Raw genomic sequence first — 18,911 nt, 5'->3', positions numbered from 1 at the left:
GTCTCAGCTTCTAAGGGACTAAAGTTTACTTTTGCTACTCTCTTCCTTTTTACATACTTGTAGAAGCTCTTAAAATCAGTTTTTATATTTCTTGCTAGTTTACTTTCATATTCTATTTTCTCCCTTTTTATCAATTTTTTGGTCATCCTTTGCTGGTTTCTAAAACTCTCCCAATCCTCAGGCTTACTACTCTTCTTCACAACATTATAAGCCTCTTCTTTTAATCTAATACTATCCTTAAACTTCTTTAGTTAGCCACAGATGAATCACTTTTCCCATGGAGTTTTTATTTCTCAATGGAATGTATATTCGTTGAGACTATTGAAATATTTCTCTAAATGTTTGCCATTGCTTATCTACAGTCATACCTTTTAATCCAATTTCCCAATCTATCTTAGCCAACTCGCCCCTCATACCTATGTAATTGGCTTTATTTAAGTTTAAGACTCTAGTTTCGGACTTAAATACGTCACTCTCAAACTCAATGTGAAATGCTATCATATTACGCTCACTCTTCCCCTGAGGATCCTTTACTATGAGATTACTAATTAACCCTGTCTCATTACACAATACAAGATCTAAAATAGCCTGTTCCCTGGTTGGTTCCATGACGTACTGTTCTAGGAAACGGTCTTGAATGCATTCCATGAACTCATCCTCCCGACTGCCTTTGCCAATTTGATTTGCCCAGTCTATATGTAGATTAAAGTCCCCCACAATTATTGCATTACCTTTGTTACAAGCTCCTATTATTTCCTGATTAATACTATGTCCAATGGGATAGCTACTGTTAGGGAGCCTATAAACTACTCCCACCAGTGTTTTCTGCCCCTTGTTATTTCTTATTTCCACCCATCCTGATTCTACTTCCTTATCCACTGAATCTAGATCCTTTCTCACCACTGTCCTTATATCATCCTTTATTATCAGGTCTATCCCCCCCTCCTTTTCCATTCTTCCTGTCTTTTCGATCATGAATCACACCCTCTCCAGTTAGTGTAATGTTTATCAGGTGTCTAAAATAAAGCACATTAACAGAAATGTACTACTTAAGCTATGTCCCAATATCTCAATGATACTGTATATGCCCTATTCACCCATGTATGTATCCAACACTTCTGTCCTTATGCTCACTGTATACTGAAAATTTGTTTTAAAAGGCCAAGTGATCCACTTCCAAGTCTCTCACCAACACCAAGATGATTTCAAGTATTTACCAAGCTTTTTGCAGTATTTGAATCTTTGGATTTTTGTGCCCCATTCCACAATTGGCTTAGGGTACCTGGACCTCCATTTTTCTTTCTTCTGTGGGGGGGGGGGGGGGGGGGGAAGCAATGGGAAAGGTGGCAAAGAAAAAGCACCTGGGCCCCTTTTTCTGTGCCTCTAATGAGCGGTACAGCTGAAATTTGGAATCAAACATGTGGCAGGATCACCATGGGATACTCCGCTCATTAGTTTCAATGCTATAACCACCAGAGAATAAAACAGGACCAACTTAAAACCTCTTTTTTAAAAAAAAACAGGTCTTGTTCTTCCAATGCCAATATGACCATTTGGAATCCTGTTCCTATATACGAGTAGAAGAGTAATCTGGGTTTAGTGGGTTTCTAGCATTTCCATTTTACGATTTGAATGCTGGATTAAGGATCGAAGGAAACACACTAACCGCTGGGGATGGGGGAAAAAAAACTTTTACCATCCTCATGTTATGCGTTTGCTCTTTTCCTTAATTACCCTGGGTTTTAATCACATACGACATTTACTGGTTATATCTTTAGATTTTATCAGCCCATCAGGTTGCTGTAGTGCTCTCACCCTTGTAGGAATGCCAGCTCGGGTTGCTTTCTTCAGCCCCTCTACACCAGTTTTGTTGGAGATAACAATCGCTATTTCTGCACAACTGGCAGGATCCTTTGTGTGTTCTATAAGGGCCTGAAGGTTGGTCCCTTAAAAGAAAAAAAGAAAAATGTAAATAGCAGCAACATGTATTCGGGGAAACTTACCATTCTATTTCTTGAAAATGCCTCAAACAAGAGGATATGTCAGCCCTCTTCCCAACTGTACACAACTGTTAGCTCCCAGAGACAGAAAACTCACCTTAAGGAGAAATCAGAACTTCACCAAAGAAAGAACAGCTATTCCGCAAGGATAAGGTAGTGACCTTCCAGCAAACAATTTTCATGTCACACACAGGACGTATTTTGCTTCTTCCAGGTCTACCGCTAACTCATATAGCTCAGCTTCAACAGAAGCCAATTGTAATGAGTATTTCTTCCATAAGCTACAAAGGTTCCTAGAAACACATCTCCACCCACTTCAACACCTTGAACTTCAAAAGAGAGTACAGAAAATCTAGCAGCAACCAGTGAATAAGATCTGGGCTACTGATAAACCGAGGAAATAAGAACCGATATGAAAGCAGATTCCAAAATCCTTGTGTAGACTGTTAAAGGGCCAACTCAATACCATGCAAGCTTATCAAACGCCAAGTTCAGGGGACACTGAAGGGACCATGGTCAAAAAGTCTGAAGACCCCCAGTTCTTCTTGCATCTGCTCTATGAGGACTCCCACAGCAGAAAGCTGAGCAGAGATTGATATTAGCAACAAGAAAGGGCATGCCACATTAAGTAAATACATTCAGACTTCCTCAACAAACAACCATAGTGTGCGCCAAATTGAGCAAGTACCATTCTGGCTGGAATTAGGGAAACACAAAGCAATTCAAAAGCTCACCTCTTCAGCATACAGGGTGCAACTGAATAAAACGTTCTATCAATAAAATTGTTTCCACTCGACATTGGAGAAACCCACCTGTTCCAGAGATGAGAACACCCACTCTCATTTTCCGAGTCTGCCCACAAACCTGCATTGAACCATTACCAGTAGCACTTTGTTCAGAGTGCAGGTTTAAATGCAGTGTTTTCATGAGGTTTTTAATTACTACCCTTTCATTGCCTAAAGGGAGAGAAAAAGTGAAAAATACTTTTAAATTTTAAGAACAGTTTATTTTAATGCTCAATCGGCTGAACTGGCTATTAAACTGTACAGGGTGCTAAATCGTAACAAAGTGAATAAGCATCAACTAAAAATATTTTCTAGCACCCTCCACATCATAATTAAAGGTCAAGATGATCAGCTAATTCTCAAAGTTACATTGAGTATGTTCTATAAAAAGGCAGGTTTGTTACTCTCCTCTCCACCGCCCCTGCCTCCACCAGTTGGAACAATGGGCCAAGAACTGCACTAGCACAAGGAGTGCTGCACAAAAGATCTTCTCCTAAACTAATTTTAACCAGCAATTCAACACAGTAAAAAAGGTAAAACTATCAGCAAGTGCACAAGTATGTTCTCTCCTCTCCCTCAATTTCATCCCCTGCTCTCCTGAAGGCACTTAATCTTACTGGGGTATGGTTCTATGTTTGGTGGATAATGACAGACATTCAGTGCTAAGTATCAGCAGGCAATCCCGTCATGGAGGACATCACAGCTGAGCACAATCCTGTTCTCACCAGACATCCACACTCAAACTTGCCAGCAGGAGTCACTAGGCAGCCATCAGGAGTGGAATCACTGGCTGAATTATCCCCTATCTATCCCAGAGACAGAGAACCTAATTGAGATCAGTTAATTTAGTAGAATTTACACACATACCTATCTTCCAGCTGAGGTTACAGGATGTGATCAGGAGTGAGAACTTTGTCTGCTTGTCTCCTTAACCCCAACCACCAAGTTCAACTCTCTCACCCTCCCAATTCTGCCCGAGGGATCAATTGTAAGATTTTCCTGGTCTCTGTCTCAGTACCACACCATGTGGTAGATTTAACCACTGCACCATCAGAACAGCTGATGATGACTTCCAATTGCTAAACTCCACTTACTCATTGTGATTTCAATAATAATGATCTTCAGTGCAATGGTAGGCAAATAATTACTGTTAAAACCACAGTAAGTTTTACAAGCCTAACCTAATTGGAAATCAGCAGGAACTCTGATAAACAATGTTCTTTACAGCCTGCTCCTTCCCCATGCGTATACAATCAACGGATGATAAGTAACCTGTTTTATGTTGCACAACATTTCCGATGGTCCACGCCGCATAGTGACTGTTCACACTCCGCAGCACGTCATCAGCTTTCTCTTTATCCACTATGAGCACAGCTCCAACTCCACAGTTGAAGGTGCGAGCGATCTCCTCTTCAGAAAGGGCACCAGCTCTTTGTAGCCATGAAAAGATTTCTGGAATCTTCCAACATGATGCATCTTTTAAAAGTTAATAAAGGTAGTAGAATTGTGAGTATTGGAGGAGGATTTGAAGTTCTTCAGAGTTCACACATTTTGTTTCTGCTCCCCTTCCCCAACAAGATGAATGTACACTCTCAGCAACAGAGGTATTTAGAAAAAAAGATTGAGTCATTTCAAAGTACAAGATTATTCAATACTCGAGTATTGACTGTATAAAATCACCAATTAAAGGTGTTTTTGACTGGACTGGGTTAGGATACAATCCCTGAAACAGAGGCTCAAATCCAGCCTCGACATAAAATTCAAATCTTCTCTCTATGCCAGTTGTATGGGTCTTAAGTGAAGTTAGCTCAGGCCATTCAATTGAATTTCTGTTGGACATGAATCCACAGTAAAAGACTGCCGGTCGTTCACAAAGCCAGTCTCAAAAAGTTAGAGTAGCTCGTGTGGGAACTAAATAGCGTCACATTGGTAAATACTATTCTGACGTTTAGGTAGTTCAGAGGGAATTTTATCCTACTTGTAATCCATGGCAAACTACTTGACTCTTTGTGGAATGACATTAGATATTTTCAAGTCTTTCTCCCACTCTTTTCCCACTAGGTAAGGTATTACAAGTTATACCAATATTCTCCCTGGTCTTGATGGCCTTTAATGAAGATTATTAAATTCTCTCTTAACACCCTCCCCATCACAATTAATTTTGGCACCAACAGAACAGGGAGGTAGATATTTAATTGGCAAGAAAGGTTATTAAAGGATATGTAAAAAAAAGGTAGGGAATTGGCTAACAGAAATGGCATAGCAATTGATGGGCTGAATGGACTACTCCTTCTATTAAGTAACACTCTAATAAATACACAAGCTCTCACCCAATGCAACACCAAGACTTTTAGGAAGAACTCTGGGAATATTTTCGAGCAGTCCACCTCCAGTGATGTGAGCACAAGCCTTTACATGTCCCTGGCGCAGAATTGGCAACAAGGCCTTCACATAAATTCTGGTTGGTGTCAGCAGCACCTCTCCTACAAAAAAGTTGAAGGAAGATCTTTACAAACTTAAATTCCATTATCAAATGCCACGATATATGGCTGAGTCGCCTGTATCTTTAAGGCTGTAAATTTTGTTTTCGGACACGAAGACTTCGAATTGGCTGTAAAACTCAACTTTAAAACAGTTGAATTCCAGTAGCTAGCAACTGCTATCCAGTTTTGAATGGCTTAGACAAAAAAAAAGGCATGCTTGTTAACGCAAGGTTAACTAGACATTCAAAATGAACATCTCAGAAACTTCTGATATTAGAGAATAAGGAAATAATCTGCAGCAAGTATTCACCAGAAACCACTGAATTTCAAATTACAGGAAATTCATTAAAATACTTTCTAAATTATATTTTAAAAATTGATATCCCAAGTTCAAAAGCATAAATTAAAAGCAAAGCATCTGTTAAGACACTTGCTACACAAATGGAACTCAAAGCATGAAAATGTAAGCACTATGGGATACTGTGCAAAGAATGTATTCCCTAACTTTTAGTTGAGGGTTGCAATCTAAGTAGTGATTTGCTCAAGGGATGCTCTCACACAACCACTTTAAGGCACCTTCATGTGCTTATTTCTAAACAGCATGTGCAATATTTGTTCACCCTTCAAAAGGGTGGCATCCAGTGAGGGAGAACTGCAGTTCTTGGTTAAAAGCCATATCAGAGACTCAAGGGCCAAAGTTGGCCTGCTGGGAGTAAAATGAGTTTCCCCAATATAAAACGATTAAGTCAAGTTCAAGATGTAGATGCTTTATTTTAAAGGCCTCATTACACCCTCATTTCTTTTTAAACCTTACCGAGTGTCTGTGAACCATAGCTGTCTGGTGCTGGTGAGGAATACTGTAAAGAGGACTTCTTCACAATTGCTCGAACAAGGCTAAAACCGTTACTATGGAGACCAGACGAAGCAACGCCAATGATGATGTCGCCAGCACAGATTTGCTCCCGCTGTGGGAGCATCTGTACACGTTCCACTGCTCCCACTGCAAAGCCAGCCAGATCGTACTGTCCTGGGGAATACATCCCTGGCATTTCCGCAGTCTCTCCCCCTGCAAAACAAGTAGAGGAGGAGAGAATAAAACCACAACTGCTAAAACGGTGATAACGTTAACAGCCTTGGGCAGCACCACACAGGAAAACAAACAGCATATCAAATGCATATTCTGTATAAGAATTAACAACTTGCATTTATATAGCGTGGTAAAATGCCCCAAGGTACTTCACAGGTGCATTATCCAAAAAAAAATTGACACCCAGCCACATAACTTTTTCGGCCGGCACAGACATGATGGGCCAAATGGCCTCCTTCTGTGCCGTAAATTTCTAAGATTCTATAACAAGATATTAGGGCAGGTAACCAAAAGCTTGGACAAAGGTAGGTTTCAAGGAGCGTCCTAAAGGAGGAGAGCGCGGTAGAGAGGCAGAGGTTCAGGGAGGGAATTCATTTCTTCACAGTAATTTCACAGCACCACAAAAACCACTCAGATTTCCTTCCTTGCTCTCCTAAAAATACTGACTTATGCACAGTGCCATGGGTACCTCATCAACATGAGCCTATACTGCGAACTTTAGAAGAATATTTGACCATAAAGGCATCACAGCCAAGTCTACTCTTGCCTGTGCACATTTACTTTCCAGCAGAGGTCACTGGAGAGCAATGGAAGGAGTGCACCCCCCAGCTGATTTTCCCCTCTCTAGCCCAGGGTTACCGAGGCAGACTGGTGTGCCCCCACCACCCTGCTCAAGATCAACTAACTCAGCAAAGACCATGGAAACAAACCCAAGACTTCCTGGTCTATGTAGTTCACCACCACACTTGACAGTGCATTCATCAAATGAGCCACTGTGAATCTTACAACACAGGGTTAATGCAGCCTTGTTCTGTTTGCTAATCTAAAATTTTCCTCTTCCCTTTAAATGGGCAGAGAACAATCAAACAACTGGCTCCAAGATCTTTACTACACTTAATTAATTAAATAAAATCTGGAATTAATAAAACTAGTATCAGTAATGGTGGCCACGAAACCACCGGATTGTCATAAAAACCCATCTGGTTCACTAATGTCCTTTAGGGAAGGAAACCGGCCGTCCTTACCCGGTCTGGCCTATATGTGACTCCAGACCCACAGCAATGTGGTTGATTCTTAATTGCCCTCTGAAATGGCCTAGCAAGCCACTCAGTTGTAAAATCTCGCTAAAGAAAGTCATAAGAATAAAACCAGACGGACCACCCGGCATCGGACCACCAGGCACCGGACATGACAAAGGCAAACCAAGCCCAGTCGACCCTGCAAAGTCCTCCTCACTAACATCTGGGGACTGGTGCCGAAATTGGGAGAGCTGTCCCACAGACTAGTCAAGCAACAGCCTGACATAGCCATACTCACAGAATCATACCTTTCAGCCAACGTCCCGGACTCTTCCATCACCATCCCTGAGTATGTCCTGTCCCACCAGCAGGACAGACCGACCAGAGGTGGCGGTACAGTGATATACAGTCAGGAGGGAGTGGCCCTGGGAGTCCCCATCGTTGATGCCGGACCCTATGAAATCTCATGGCATCAGGTCAAACATGGGCAAGGAAACCTCCTGCTGATTACCACCTACAGCCTCCCTCAGCTGGTGAATCAGTCCTCCTCCATGTTGAGTACCTCTTGGAGGAAGCACTGAGGGTAGCAAGGGCACAGAATGTACTCTGGGTGGGGGACTTCAATGTCATCACCAAGAATGGCTCAGTAGCACCTCTACTGACCGAGCTGGCCGGGTCCTGAAGGACATAGCTCCAAGACTGGACCTGCGGCAGGTGGTGAATGAACCAACACGAGTGGAAAAACCTACTTGACCTCGTCCTCACCAATCTACCTGTCGCAGATGCATCTCTCCATGACAGTATTGGTAGGAGTGACCACCGCACAGTCCTCGTGGAGATGAAGTTCCGTCTTCGCACTGAGGACACCATCCAACGTGTTGTGTACCACTATCACCATGCTAAATGGGATAGATTCAGAACAGATCTAACAGCTCAAAACTGGGCATCCATGAGGTGCTGTGGGCCATCAGCAGCAGAACTGTATTCCAGCACAATCTGTAACCTCATAGCCCGGCATATTCCTCACTCTACCACCACCAACAAGCCAGGGGATCAATCATGGCTCAACGAGGAGTGTAGAAGAGCATGACAGGAGCAGCACCAGGCATACCTGGTGAAGCTACAACTCAGGACTACATGCATGCTAAACAGCGGAAGCAACATGCTACAGACAGAGCTAAGCGATTCCACAACCAACAGATCAGATCAAAGCTCTGCAGTCCTGCCACATCCAGTCTTGAATGGCGGTGGACAATTAAACAACTAACGGGAGGAGGCTGCTCTGTAAACATCCCCATCCTCAATGATGGCGGAGTCCAGCACGTGAGTGCAAAACATAAGGCTGAAGCGTTTGCAACCATCTTCAGCCAGACGTGCCGAGTGGATGATCCATCTCGGCCTCCTCCAGATATCCCCACCATCACAGAAGCCCGTCTTCAGCCAATTCAATTCACTCCACGTGATATCAAGAAATGGTCGAGTGCACTGGATACAGCAAAGGCTATGGGCCCCGACAACATCCCAGCTGTAGTGCTGAAGACTTGTGCTCCAGAACTAGCAGTGCCTCTAGCCAAACTGTTCCGGTACAGCTACAACACTGGCATCTACCAGATAATGTGGAAAACTGCCCAGGTACTTCCTGTCCACAAAAAGCAGGACAAATCCAATCCGGCCAATTACCGCCCGATCAGCCTACTCTCAATCATCAGCAAAGTGATGGAAGGTGTCGTCGACAGTGCTATCAAGCGGCACTTACCTGCTCACTGATGCTCAGTTTGGGTTCCGCCAGGACCACTCTGCTCCAGACTTCATTACAGCCTTAGTCCAAACATGGACAAAAGAACTGAATTCTAGAGGTGAGGGGAGAGTGACTGCCCTTGACATCAAGGCAGCATTTGACTGAGTGTAGCACCAAGGAGCCCTAGTAAAATTGAAGTCAATGGGAATCAGGGGGAAAACTCTCCAGTGGCTGGAGTCATACCTAGCACAAAGGAAGATGGTAGTGGTTGTTGGAGGCCAATCATCTCAGCCCCAGGGCATTGCTGCAGGAGTTCCTCACGGCAGTGTCCTCGGCCCAACCATCTTCAGCTGCTTCATCAATGACCTTCCCTCCATCATAAGGTCAGAAATGGGCATGTTCGCTGATGACTGCACAGTGTTCAGTTCCATTCGCAACCCCTCAGATAATGAAGCAGTCCGTGCCCGCATGCAGCAAGACCTGGACAATATCCAGGCTTGGGCTGATAAGTGGCAAGTAACATTCACGCCACACAAGTGCCAGGCAATGATCATCTCCAAGAGAGTCTAACCACCACCCCCCTTGACATTCAATGGCATTACCATCACCGAATCCACCATCAACATCCTGGGGGTCACCATTGACCAGAAACTTAACTGGACCAGCCACATAAATACTGTGGCTACAAGAGCAGGTCAGAGGCTGGGTATTCTGCGGCGAGTGACTCACCTCCTGGCTCCCCAAAGCCTTTCCACCATCTACAAGGCACAAGTCAGGAGTGTGATGGAATACTTGCCTGGATGAGTGCAGCTCCAACAACACTCAAGAAGCTCAACACCATCCAGTTCAAAGCAGCCCGCTTGATTGGCACCCCATCCACCACCCTAAACATTCACTCCCTTCACCACCAGCGCACTGTGGCTGCAGTGTGTACCGTCCACAGGATGCACTGCAGCAACTCGCCAAGGCTTCTTCGACAGCACTTCCCAAACCTGTGACTTCTACCACCTAGAAGGACAAGGGCAGCAGGCACATGGGAACAACACTGCCTGCACGTTCCCCTCCAAGTCACACACCATCCCGACTTGGAAATATATAGCCGATCCTTCATCGTCGCTGGGTCAAAACCCTGGAACTACCTTCCTAACAGCACTGTGGGAGAACCTTCTCCACACGGACCGCAGTGCTTCAAGAAGACGGCTCACCACCACCAAGGGCAATTAGGGATGGGCAATAAATGCTGGCCTTGCCAGCGACGCCCACATCCCATGAACGAATAGAAAAAAAGCTGGCACCTGGGAAGCATATGGGGAACACACAAGAGTGACTTAAGATACTCTAATTTTCAATTTTGCCCAGAAATGACATGGCAGACACCATAAAATTGATGTATGTAGCATTGTGGCCATCAGTACTAATATCCTATTTAAGGGTCCCAAAATGTATTTTTATCATGACTTGCTATTCAATGCTATTCCATGATGGCTTTCAGGTTTATCTAATGTGATAAAAACAGAAAGTGCTGGAAATACTCAGCAAGTCAGGCAGCATCTGTGGAGAAAGAAACAGAGTTAACGTTTCAGGTCGATGACCCTTCGTCAGAACTAGAAGTTGAAGATTAAACAGTTTTTAAGCAAGTACAGAGCCAGGGAAAGGCCAAAAGGGAAGGTCTCTGAAAAGGTGGACAGCACGAGTGATTAAATGTCAAAAAAAAGTTAAATGCTATAATTGTTTCTTTACTTGTCCCATTACCATGCTCTTTTGGAAACAAAAAATGGGTCTAGAGGAGCTGTAAATGGCAACTCCAGAACCATACAGCACCTGCTGTCCGAAAAAATGGGGGCAGTGGTTATGGTCTGAAGCTATTGAAATCAGCGTTGAGTCCAGAAAATTGTAAAGTGCCTAACTGAAAGATGAGGTGCTGTACCTCAAGCTTCCATTGAGCTTCATTGGAACAGTATAAGAGGCCGAGGACAGAGGGAGTAGGACAGGGAATTAAAATGGCAAGCGACTGGCAGATCAGGGTCACACTTGTGGACTATGGGGAGGTGTTCAGCAAAGCGATCACCCAATCTGCGTTTGGTCTCCCCAATGTAGAGGAGACTGCACTGGACAGCGAATACAGTATACTAAATTGAAAGAAGGACAAGTAAACCGCTGCTTCACTTGTGAGGAGCGTTTGGGGCACTGGACGGTGGGAAGGAAGGAGGTGAAGGGGCAGGTGTTGCATCTCCTGCTCTCGCACGAGAAGACGCCGTGGGGAGGACAGCGGGTGTTGGGGTTGAGGAAGAGTGGACCAAGGTGTCGCGGAGGGAGTGGTCCCTTTAGAATGCTGAAAGGGGAGGGGAGGGGAAGATGTGTTTGGTGGTGGGATCGCGCTGGAGGTGGCGGAAATGGTGGAGAACGATACGTTGAACGTGGAGGCTGGAAGGCGAGATCAAGGGGGAATCCTATCATGATTCTGGGAGGGACGAGGTGAGGGTAGAAGTACGGGAAATGGGATGGTCACGGTTGAGCAGCCTGTCAACTACAGTGGAGGGGAATCCTCGGTTGAGGAAAAAGGAAGATGTATCAGGAGCACTGGTGTGAAAGGTAGCATCGTCAGAACAGATGCAACGGAGAAACTGGGAGAAGGGAAGAGTCCTAACAGGAAATGGGGTGGGAGGAAGTGTAATTAAGGTAGCTGTGGGAGTCAGTGGACTTGTAATAGATATTGGTTGATAGCCTTCCCCAGAAATGGAGATAGAGAAGTCAAGTAAGGGAAGGGAAGAGTTGGAGATGGACCTTGTGAAGGCGAGGGAAGGGTGGAAATTGGAAGCAAAGTTGATGAAATTTTCCAGTTCAGGGCAAGAGCAGGAATGAGATGCTGAGCCAGACAAACCAGGTTCAACATTATGTCTGTGCTGAGTTAGCCCATCACATCCAAGGGAGTGGTATGAGCAAAACAACTGTTCCTAATTGCTTGGGAGCATACCTCCAAATTAGTTCTGTAACTTTTCCACTAGGTGAATTATTGTGGAATTGTACTCCAGGAAAGAGTCAACACCGAGAGGGGAGAAAATTAGCATGAAAAAATTAGCACCTTAAATTTCAAACGGAAACTGTTCCCCACTAATGTTGAGTGCGCAGAAAACTCATTAAAGGAACCATCTACTTTAATCTCATTTGCCTACCCTTTCCCTGTATCCTGCAGCCAATTTGTACACAGCATGGTCATAGGAACAGGAGTAGGCCATTCAGCCCCTCAATCCTGTTCCGCCATTCAATGAGATCATATCTGATCTGTATTGTAACTCCGTCCATCCGCCTTGGCTCCATATCCCTTAATAAATTTGGCTAGCCAAAATCTATCAACCTCAGACTTAAAATTATCAATTAAGCTAGCATTTACTGCTTTTTGTGGAAGTGTTCCACATTTCTACTACCCTTTGCATGAAGAAGTTTTTCCTAACTTCTCTCCTGAATGGCCTGGCTCTGATTTTAAGGTTATGTCCCCTTGCCCTAGACTCCCCCACCAGCAGAAAAAAATTCTCTCTATCTACCCTATCAATTCCTTTCAAAATCCTAAAAATTCAATCAAATCATCCCATATCCTTCTATATCCCAGGGAATTCTAGCCTAGTTTATGCAATCACTCCTCATAATCTAACCCTTGGAGCCCTGGTAACATTCTGGTGAATCTGCGCTGCACTCCTTCCAAGACTAATATATCCTTTCTACACTGTACACAGTACTCCAGATATGGTCTAACCAGGACTTTGTATAGCTGTAGTAAAACGTCCTCCCCTTTCTATCCTAGCGCTCTAGATATAAAGGTTAACATTCCATTAGTCTTTTTGATTATTTTTCGCACCTGACCGCTATATTTTAGTGATCTGTGCACGTGGACCCCCTAAAACTCTTTGACCTCCACTGTTTCTAGCTTTTCACCATTTAAAAAATACTTGGATCCTTTTTTGGTCCAAAATGGATGACCTCACAGTTAACTGCGTTGAAATCAGTCTGCCACAGTTTTGCCCACTCACTTAATCTATCAACGTCTCTTTGTAATTTTATGCTCCCGTCCACACTACTTACTATACCACCAATCGACAAACTTGGAAAAATGGCTCTCTGAAACAAATACAGAAAATGCTGCAAACTCTCAGCAGGTCAGGCAGCATCTGTGGAGAGGGAGAAAATGTTTCAAGTCAATGACCTGTCGTCAGAATTGGGCTCGTCAGCATTTCTGACGCAGGGTCATTGACCTGAAACGTTAACTGTTTCTCTTTCTCCACAGATGCTGCCTGAACTACTGAGTGTTTCCAGCATTTTCTGTATTTATTTCAGATTCCAGCATCTGCAGTATTTTGCTTTTGATATATAGCTCTCTATTGAGTCATCCAAGTCATTAATAAATATAGTGAGTAGTTGTGGGACACCACTAGTCACTTCCTTCCACAAACAGCAATGAGATAAATGACTAGTTAAACTCTTTTAGTGAGTTTGTTTGAGGGATAAATATTGGACGGGACACCATCTGAACTCCCCTACTCTTCTTCAAATAGTGTTGTGGGATCTTTTACATCGGGAAGGCAGATGAGGAGTCGATTTAACATCTCATTCAAAAGACAGCATCTCCGAAATTGCAAAAGCACTCGGTACTGTATTGAAGTGCCAGCCTACATTATGTGCTCAAGTCCCTGAAGCAAGTTTGCCACCACTGAGTCAAGGCAGACACCATATCATTTTGACTCTATAAACATAATTATGTTGTGACCACTAAATGCTTCCCTGCAATCAGGTCATTTACTTGCCCCAGTTCATTAACCAGAACCAGGTCTAATACATCAGCTTAATTCACTGGACTTGTAATGTACTGACGCAAAGAACAGTCCCGAGTGTATTCACATTTTGACCACTATCATTAGCATTATCGGAAATAGTATTAGTGCAATCGTAATGGCTTACCCAATAGTGCACATCCTGCCATTTTACAAGCCTCTGCAATACCAGCAATCACAGTCTTTGCCACATCCACATCCAGTTTACCACAGGAAAAGCAGTCGAGAAAGAAAAGCGGCTCTGCCCCTCGTGTCAGAACATCATTTACGCACATCGCCACCAGGTCTTGACCCAACGTGTCGTGTTTATTGCACATCCAGGCAACCTGTCCACAGTCAAAATGGGTTATGATAGGAAGAGAATAAAGAAAAGAAATGAAGATTAATAACACCATAGTGAATGGACAAAATTCTGCTCCAATTATAGTTAGAATACATGCAGATAACACCTTTAGTTTGGTTCCAACGCCATCAGTTCCAGAGACTAGGATCGGATCAGAGTATCCAGCCTCCTTTAGGTCAAAGATGCCTGCAAATCCTCCAAGCTTAACTTTACAGCCTGGGAATAGAAAGGAAAGATTTCAGCGCAGAAGACGACCATTTAGCCCACTGTGCCCATGCAGTGCTCGCTCCACATTGGAGTTATTTATTCAATTCCATTTCTTTGCATTTTCTTAGAACATTTAATAGTGCTTATCTAATTCCTTTGTAAATGCTATGAGTAACTCAGCTTCAATGGCCATTTGCAGTAATACATTCCATATTTTAATTATCTTTGCGCGAGAACATTTCTTCTAGCCTCCCCCTTTATGATTTTAGTACTCAGCCTAAGTTTTTGCTTCTTGTTACTCAATTCACTGATCAGCAGAAATAATCTTCAACTGTTTACCCTCAAACTCTTATAACTTGGAACCTCTCTGTTAGATTCCATCTTTAACCTTCATTGAATACATCCCACGGGTTATCATAACTATATCCGCTCATCCCCCGGTATTATCCTAGTAAATTTACATTGCACTTCTCCCATGGGCTGTCCAAAACTACTCACAGCATTCCAACTGTGGCCTAATCAAAGTCTTGTACAAATTCATCACTGCCTCTAAATATAATACTGCCTCAGAATCATATTAAAGTCACATTTTCTTTGAAGTACAGGAAATTGAATCCATGTAAAAAATATTAATTTCCCCCAGTAATGTTATTTTCTCCTCAGTATCCTTTTCCCAGTATATACGGTTCAATTACATCCGTTCAGAATACAGGAGATTATAGTGGTGCTTGATTCACTTAGAACGGACACCAGCCTACCTGATCTGGAGGTGGATTTGGCAAATGGTTTGACTGAACAGACTAAACCATTCCCAGCTGCAATATCAACTCCACAGTCTTTGTAAGTCATTCCTCTGCAGGGAGTACTGGCGGATAACAGATGAAATATAAGTTCAGCAGACACGTGGAAAATAAAAGATATAAATCCTTTCAAAATACAACTCAAATTAATTTACAAACTGTTTGAAATCTTGTATCATGTTCCTTTCCAGTCTGCTTCAATTTACTACAAAAATAAATTGTCTTTCTTTAACATTTTGGGCTCTGTGGATGAGATGAGTTGTTTGGTGGTGCCCACTCTGCTGGGCTGCCCAGAAGATAACCCATCTAGCAGCTGACGACACATTTAAAAATAAAATCAAGTGTTTGAACTGGCAACTTCAGTGATGTGATATGAGCCCTGATTTGCTGAAAGCAAACTTCTGGAGTCGGTGTTCAGCTAGAGATCAATATTTCACAATCTAGGTCTCAGCTCCAAAATGCTGACTAGAGGTGCTTGATAACCTTTAGCAAGAAAAGTCTATTTAAACATTGCTCGAGAAGTCGCATCCCTATAGCCAATTAAATATTTGTCAGAGCTCGCTTATCTATATCCTTTACAATCCTTACAGCAGTACATTAATTTGGGAGGGAGCAAGGAAGTGCTCCTTGTCTTGTAAGTGGATCATTAAGGCCACAAAAATAAAGTCCTCCTGTCTTCTCTCTTCTTTCTTGAAGACATTGACTCATGCTGGGATATGATTTGACAGGCAGTGTTGCTTTCTGGTACCTCATCCAAATGGCCATCCTCCATGTGCACCTGGACTGTTTCCCTCCCCCCAACCTGATGTCTATACATATGCATTTTCCAGCAGAAGTCATTGGGTAGTGATCAGACTGATTTTTCCCCCTCTAGTTCATGAGCACTATGATCTAATGTGGTGGCTCCACTGCTGCTCTGGCCGAGATCAGCTAACTCACCACAGATCGGAAACCAATCTCAGAACGGCTTAGTTTATGCATATCAGCAGCACACAGCGCAATGCATTACCCACTTACGGCATTGAGGGAGTTTAAACCAAAATTTTAATAAATCTATTTTAATTGCATTAAATGATCTTTTGTTACACTGAATCTCTTGTATTTTCATAAAACATAGCTATATATCTATCTAAAGTTTTAATGCAAAGCAAAGCAACGGGTAATTTAGAATTTTAAAAATACCATTGCTTATTTGATAGAGCACATTTCTTCCTAACCCACGCTGAACTACACCTCGTGTAGATTTATTTGCATTTAGATACCTACCTGGACTGATTTACGAATGCAATGGCTCGATGTGCAATGTCCTTTCTGCAAACAGCACCCTGGAACTTAATAGTTTCTACCCCTTTATTGGCTTCTGCCACTGCCCTGATCAGGTCCTTATTGACAGCAGTTACTGCAAGTACTCGACCACCATTCGTCACAACCATGTCTTTCTTCATTGCAGTACCTGCATGGAACACGTGCAGGCCCAGGTCTTCCGCAAGTGACAAATCTGCAAATTAAACTAATTTAGGTCAAAGAAGTACAATGCCATTAATTAACAACAACTTGCATTTATATAGCACCTTTAACATTGTAAAACATCCCAAGACGCTTCACAGGAGCGATTATCAAACAAAATTTAACATCAAGCCACATAAGGAGATATTAGGAAGGAGATATTAGCTTAGTGACCAAAAGCTTAGCTAAAGAGGCAGGTTTTAAAGAGAGTTTTAAAAGGAGAGAGGTGGAAAGGTTTAGGGAGGGAATTCCAGAGCTTAGCACCTAGGCAGCTGAAGGCACGGCCACCAATGGTGGAGCGAAGAAAATCAGGGATGCGCAAGAGTCCGGAATTGGAGGCCCTGCACAAGCTCTAAATATGGCACCCTACGTACTCTCCTTGCATCCTCATTGCGTTGAAACTAAGGCTCATTGTTCCCCAGGATCTCAAAACTAAAACTTCTCACCGCCATCAATCTTGCCTTCTCCTACAATCTGTAGACTTTTATTTTATTTTTTTTTGTACACACCATTATTTCTCCCCTCCACTTCTCCTGAAGGCAATGACTGCTTACAAAGGGCACCAGAAGCCCTCCAGTATCCTACCCAAATGGCCACTCTTCATGCATCACTCTAGAGCAAGTATCAGTAGCTTTTCGACCAAGGGATATCACAGGCTTGCCCAATGTTCATATACCACACTTCCAGTAGATTACTGAGCAGTGATCAGGAATAGGAATCCTAGACAATTTTGCTCTTATTTCAGGAGCATAAAAGTCAATTACAGCAGCTGAGACCGGCGATCGAACTTGTGACTTTCCTGGTCCGTATGGCTCAATTCATCACTGCCTTGACTACAGCATTTATAATTGATTAGCTGACCCTTTGCAGGAGATGTCTAAAGGCTTTTAAAACAAAGAGCTTGTCCACCCCCTGACCGGGCAAGTGTTTATCCATTGAGTAACTGAGCCTCTCATGAATAATGGCAACTTGGACAAAGTCTAGAGGGCACCTGTGGTATTTTACCCCAGATAGCAACCAAAGCCTCGAGGAAAAGCGATGCCGGGGGGGGGGGGGGGGGGGGGGGAAAAAGAGAAACTCATGAAGTTTGGTGTCACCTACTACTTCCATTTATCTTGTTTTCTGTCCTATTCCTTTCAATCTTGGTGATGTCATGCACTATGAAACATGATTTAGATTTCTCATTAATAAAAAAAAAATCCATGTAAATAGCAGCAAGTTTATTCCGGGATAAACACCAAGTCTTCGCGAAATGTGTCCCTAACACACTCACCTCAAACATACATATATTCAGGAGTAATGTACATTACAGCAGATTTAACAATTACAGAACTATCAAAAGTTTAATAGTTTTGCTCACGTCTTTTCTGTGGCACTTTATTCACAGATGTATCCCTGTAATTCATTGCCGATACAGAGAGTTGCAACTTCATAACTTAAGTGGTGAGCAAAATATCACCAGCCTTACATGACTTTTCTGCACCGTAGGTTTTACCTGTGATCTCCTGGCCCTTTGGATAGTTGCCTGGGTATCCACCACTGGCCATCACCACTGTCACAGCTGAACTGGTTTCCAGCCAAGCAGGCATGACTTTAGAAAGTTTGCCACCCACAGTTGCTTGTACTATTTCATACAAATCACTTTTTAATAAAGGAAGAATGACCTGAAACACAATCAAGGATCAACATGAGAGTATTCAGACTCAAATGGAGAAAAATAATTAAGATGTATAACAAAGGCACATTATGTAACGCACATCCTGATTTTAATACACATCACTGCGCGTTCCTCATAGACAGATAAGATTGCAGTAACATACCTGACATTCTGGATCACCAAAGCGACAATTAAACTCCAACACTTTAGGTCCATCTCGGGTTAGCATCAACCCTGCATACAGTACCCCTGGAAAGAAAGGGGGGAAAAGAAAACTGATTTACTTCACGCAAACCTCTTATTTAAACAATGTCTGTATTTCACCATGTTGGACCATCTCCCAGAACTTTACATTTGCATAATAAAGATCTCAGTAGTGAAGTCTGATTGAAGGATGCACTGGGGGCAGCCCGGGGTGGGGGGCGGAGTGCAGGGAGAAAGAGCTGTGCCTGTTAATATTTGC

General features: G+C 43.1%; 1 protein-coding gene across 3 annotated transcripts in view; it reads right to left on the bottom strand.

Annotated features, from left to right (window-relative positions):
* gart (phosphoribosylglycinamide formyltransferase) overlaps nucleotides 1–18,911 on the bottom strand; it is a 44,536-nt gene that overhangs the window by 6,750 nt on the left and 18,875 nt on the right. For all 3 annotated transcript variants that reach the window (XM_067993215.1, XM_067993216.1, XM_067993217.1), the window contains exons 9-19: nucleotides 18,612–18,697; nucleotides 18,287–18,455; nucleotides 16,552–16,783; nucleotides 15,244–15,350; nucleotides 14,385–14,494; nucleotides 14,063–14,261; nucleotides 6,083–6,334; nucleotides 5,116–5,268; nucleotides 4,058–4,261; nucleotides 2,813–2,956; nucleotides 1,816–1,946 (exon numbers count right to left, since the gene is read on the bottom strand). In XM_067993215.1, the coding sequence (XP_067849316.1) occupies nucleotides 1,816–1,946; nucleotides 2,813–2,956; nucleotides 4,058–4,261; nucleotides 5,116–5,268; nucleotides 6,083–6,334; nucleotides 14,063–14,261; nucleotides 14,385–14,494; nucleotides 15,244–15,350; nucleotides 16,552–16,783; nucleotides 18,287–18,455; nucleotides 18,612–18,697 (1,787 nt within the window). The remainder of the gene's footprint in view (nucleotides 1–1,815; nucleotides 1,947–2,812; nucleotides 2,957–4,057; nucleotides 4,262–5,115; nucleotides 5,269–6,082; nucleotides 6,335–14,062; nucleotides 14,262–14,384; nucleotides 14,495–15,243; nucleotides 15,351–16,551; nucleotides 16,784–18,286; nucleotides 18,456–18,611; nucleotides 18,698–18,911) is intronic.

The sequence above is a fragment of the Heptranchias perlo genome, chromosome 11 (genome assembly GCF_035084215.1).
Source record: "Heptranchias perlo isolate sHepPer1 chromosome 11, sHepPer1.hap1, whole genome shotgun sequence".
Lineage (NCBI taxonomy): Eukaryota > Metazoa > Chordata > Chondrichthyes > Hexanchiformes > Hexanchidae > Heptranchias > Heptranchias perlo.
The sequence above is the reverse complement of the archived record's forward strand: the minus strand, read 5'-3'. Positions and strand labels throughout refer to the sequence as shown.